The sequence below is a fragment of the Microtus ochrogaster genome, chromosome 2 (assembly GCF_000317375.1).
Source record: "Microtus ochrogaster isolate Prairie Vole_2 chromosome 2, MicOch1.0, whole genome shotgun sequence".
Classification (NCBI taxonomy): domain Eukaryota; kingdom Metazoa; phylum Chordata; class Mammalia; order Rodentia; family Cricetidae; genus Microtus; species Microtus ochrogaster.
Genome location: NC_022010.1, coordinates 48408529 through 48411606, shown reverse-complemented (window position 1 = coordinate 48411606; position 3078 = coordinate 48408529). Strand labels below are relative to the sequence as shown.

Here is a 3078-nt window from a genome sequence, read left to right as displayed (position 1 = left end):
CAGGAAGAGGTAGGTCCAGGAGAAGGTAGCACTTTATAGGCCATTGTAAGGCTTCTGGCTTTTATTCTGAGCAAGGTGAAGGGCCGTGCCCTCGTCCCCTGTACACTGGCTGCTGTCCCACATGTTCTAACCCAGAGTCTTAGAAGGTACGCTCTTTATCACCTCCTAAAATAGTGCAGATAGTGGGCAAGGGTAAATGCATGTAAACCTGCGAATTCCTCGGACTTAGTCATTGTGCTGTTAAGGTTCAGTTTTTAAGGAACATTTTAGATATTCTATAGAACAGCAGCTCAGAAAATGGAGCCAGTAAAGTCTGCGCTGTTAGTCACCAATTTAAACAGAACACATTGAAGTCTATTTTTTTGTTAGTTACAGATGAATGCTCTTTGCATCGTGAGGTTGTGACTTTCTGAGTTTTAACTTCCAGGTGGCATCGATGTGGACACATTTCAGGAGCATGAGGAAGCCCACGCAGGGCCTGATGACAATGAGGAGGTCATGCGAGCTCTACTCATTCATGAGAAAAAGACTTCCTCAGCGACAGCCGGCTCTGTGGGAGCATCCGCGCCAGTGACTGCCGCCAATGGCAGTGACTCGGAGAGTGAGACCAGTGAGTCGGATGACGACTCCCCGCCCCGGCCAGCAGCTGTGGCTCCCCATCATCGGGATGAGGACGAGGAAGACGACGAGTTTGAGGAAGTAGCTGATGACCCCATTGTTATGGTGGCTGGCTGTCCATTCTCCTACAGTGAAGTTAGCCAGCGTCCAGAGCTGGTAGCCCAGATGACGCCAGAGGAAAAGGAGGCATACATAGTCATGGGTCAGTGGATGTTTGAGGACCTCTTTGAGTGAGCTTTCCTGCTCTCTCCTCTGTTAGCTCATTTCAGAGAGAAACTCCCCACAAGTGCTTAAGTGGCTTCATGCCCTCCTGATGTAAAGCGCCTGTTAATCTAGTACAAAAGCATAACAGGAGAGAAAGGTTGATTTTTAGTTTTTCTAAATGCCAGAAACTTCCAAGACAGGTAGGTGGGCTATGAGTATTCCCTTCCCTCTTATTACTCAAGTATTAATATTTTTCCATAATTCCTTATCTTCATTTTTAGGACATATTTTTCTCACTCAGACTAAAATGTTCCTGTTTACCTACAGACCCCTCTTAGGATAATCTTATCCTAATATAACTGTTTCCTGGTCAAGCATTTGAAACAATTCCTTGTAGTTCTGCAACCAAAGCAGCTTACCAAGAAAAGATTGCTGCTTAGGGAAACCCCAAATACTTCATATTTCCTCCAGTTTGAGTTTGGGGTCAACCTGTAAAAGGGGTGAGAGAGTACAGAAGAGAGAAAGAGAAGTTAGAGGAGAGAACGCACACATGTCCAGGGTTACAGAGAGCAGCAGGTAGCCATGCTCTCCTGGAGAAGTCAGAGGAGAGCGAGCACGCACAAGGGTAAGGAGGCTGCATCCAGGATTGAAGAACTGAGAGCGTGGGGACAGCGCCTTACAACTGCTCCAGTATGATTTGTACATCTCCATGTTTAGCTGAGCCTGGTCTCACTTCCCTCCTGTTCTCTAGGCCTTTGCCAGTGCTCTTGATTAGGGAGCTGTTCCAGTAGAAAGCAGTAGAATGGCTGATACGCTGCCCTCCCTCACTCTTCTCTACACCATCAAAGCCTGTGTCTCTCCTTTGAGTCTTACAGACATCGTATCCTAGTGCTGCCCCTGTGCCACTGAGCATTGTGACCTCAAGGAACATAGGCCTGTTAGCATGGGGTTATTCCTCAAGGCAGAACTTCCAAAGTAAAGGACTCTCATAAGGTCTACAACAGTTACATCTGATAGTATTTCCCCTTGCATTGTGACTTTTAATTATTGTTTTGTAGTATATGTGTGAAGTGAAGAGCATTTTAGACTATCTGAGCCTTGTATAAAGTGATGATTCATTTACCTGGTTGTTGGATGACTGAATATTGAGTCGACTTATTATTGTTTAAAATTTGTTCATTTCTAGCTCTGACATTTTGGAACATAGCTAGAATGACTCCTCTTCCCATTTAAAGATGTCAGAGGCTTCTGGCCATCATCTAATATCATAGGTGCGATTGGATGCTATTGCAACTCTTTTGGAAGGGGGCAATGAATTGCCTTAAAATACTTTTTATGTATTTATCTTAAATACACGAAACTGCTCAACTTTTAAATTTTGTTTTTTTAAGCTTTCATGGTTCTAGAAATGTTAACTTTTAAACCATGATTAATGTTGAAACTATGTTCTTTGTTGCATTTTATATGAGTATGTGTATGAGCGTGCTTTTCTATTGTGGAAAATGTATTAATAAAGGCACTGATTAAAGCAGTGTTCGAATTAGACTGGAGAGATGGTCATACTCACTAATACCTTCAGAGGAACATGCACAGTATTCATAAGACGGCATTAGGAAGAAAAGCTATCCATCCAATATTGTGTTTCATGTAAAAGAATTCTCACTTTCTGGTGCTATTTGCAAGACGCTCTTTGCTGTTTGATTTGACATTTGTTTGGTCATTTGGATCAAACATGAGTCAGGATGGGTGTGGGAGTGAAAGTACTGGGAATGGGATCTGCAGTGATCTCTGTGTTACACTATAGAAGAGATTCCCATTTTGGAAATTAGCACGTGAATAATGGATTATATGTAGAAATGGCAAACTATATGTGTAATGACAAAGGCAAACTCTATGTTAATGCTAAGATTTTTAGGGGTGTTCTTTTTCTCATGTTTATTTCCCAGGTTAATCAAGTTAAAATAGTAAGACAATATAATTTAATATGTAAAGTTTTACTATTGCCTCTGTATTTCAATAACATGTATAACAAACCTCAGGAGAGCCTGCTCTTATTTTGTCAGACAGGCATGCTTGCCTCACGCTGCTCGGTAGCTTGTTGAGAGAAGCCAGTTAGTGGCAGAAGCACCAAGAATGGGAGTGCTGCCAGCAGTCAGCCTCTGAACCCCAGCCAGGGCAGGTCTGTCCATAGGTGTCAAGTGCATGTCGTCACATGCAGTCAAGAGAGACCTCAGCGTATGAGGAATTTCACCACCC

The 3078-nt window shown here is 43.0% G+C and overlaps 1 protein-coding gene across 1 annotated transcript in view; it reads left to right on the top strand.

Moving 5' to 3' along the window:
- The window catches only part of Gtf2e1 (general transcription factor IIE subunit 1), a 26729-nt gene extending 23942 nt beyond the window's left edge, over positions 1-2787 (top strand). The window contains 1 exon segment of the mRNA XM_026788936.1: positions 321-2787. Within this exon segment, the coding sequence (XP_026644737.1) occupies positions 321-852 (532 nt within the window). The 3' untranslated portion in view covers positions 853-2787.
- The last annotated feature ends 291 nt before the right edge of the window (positions 2788-3078 follow it).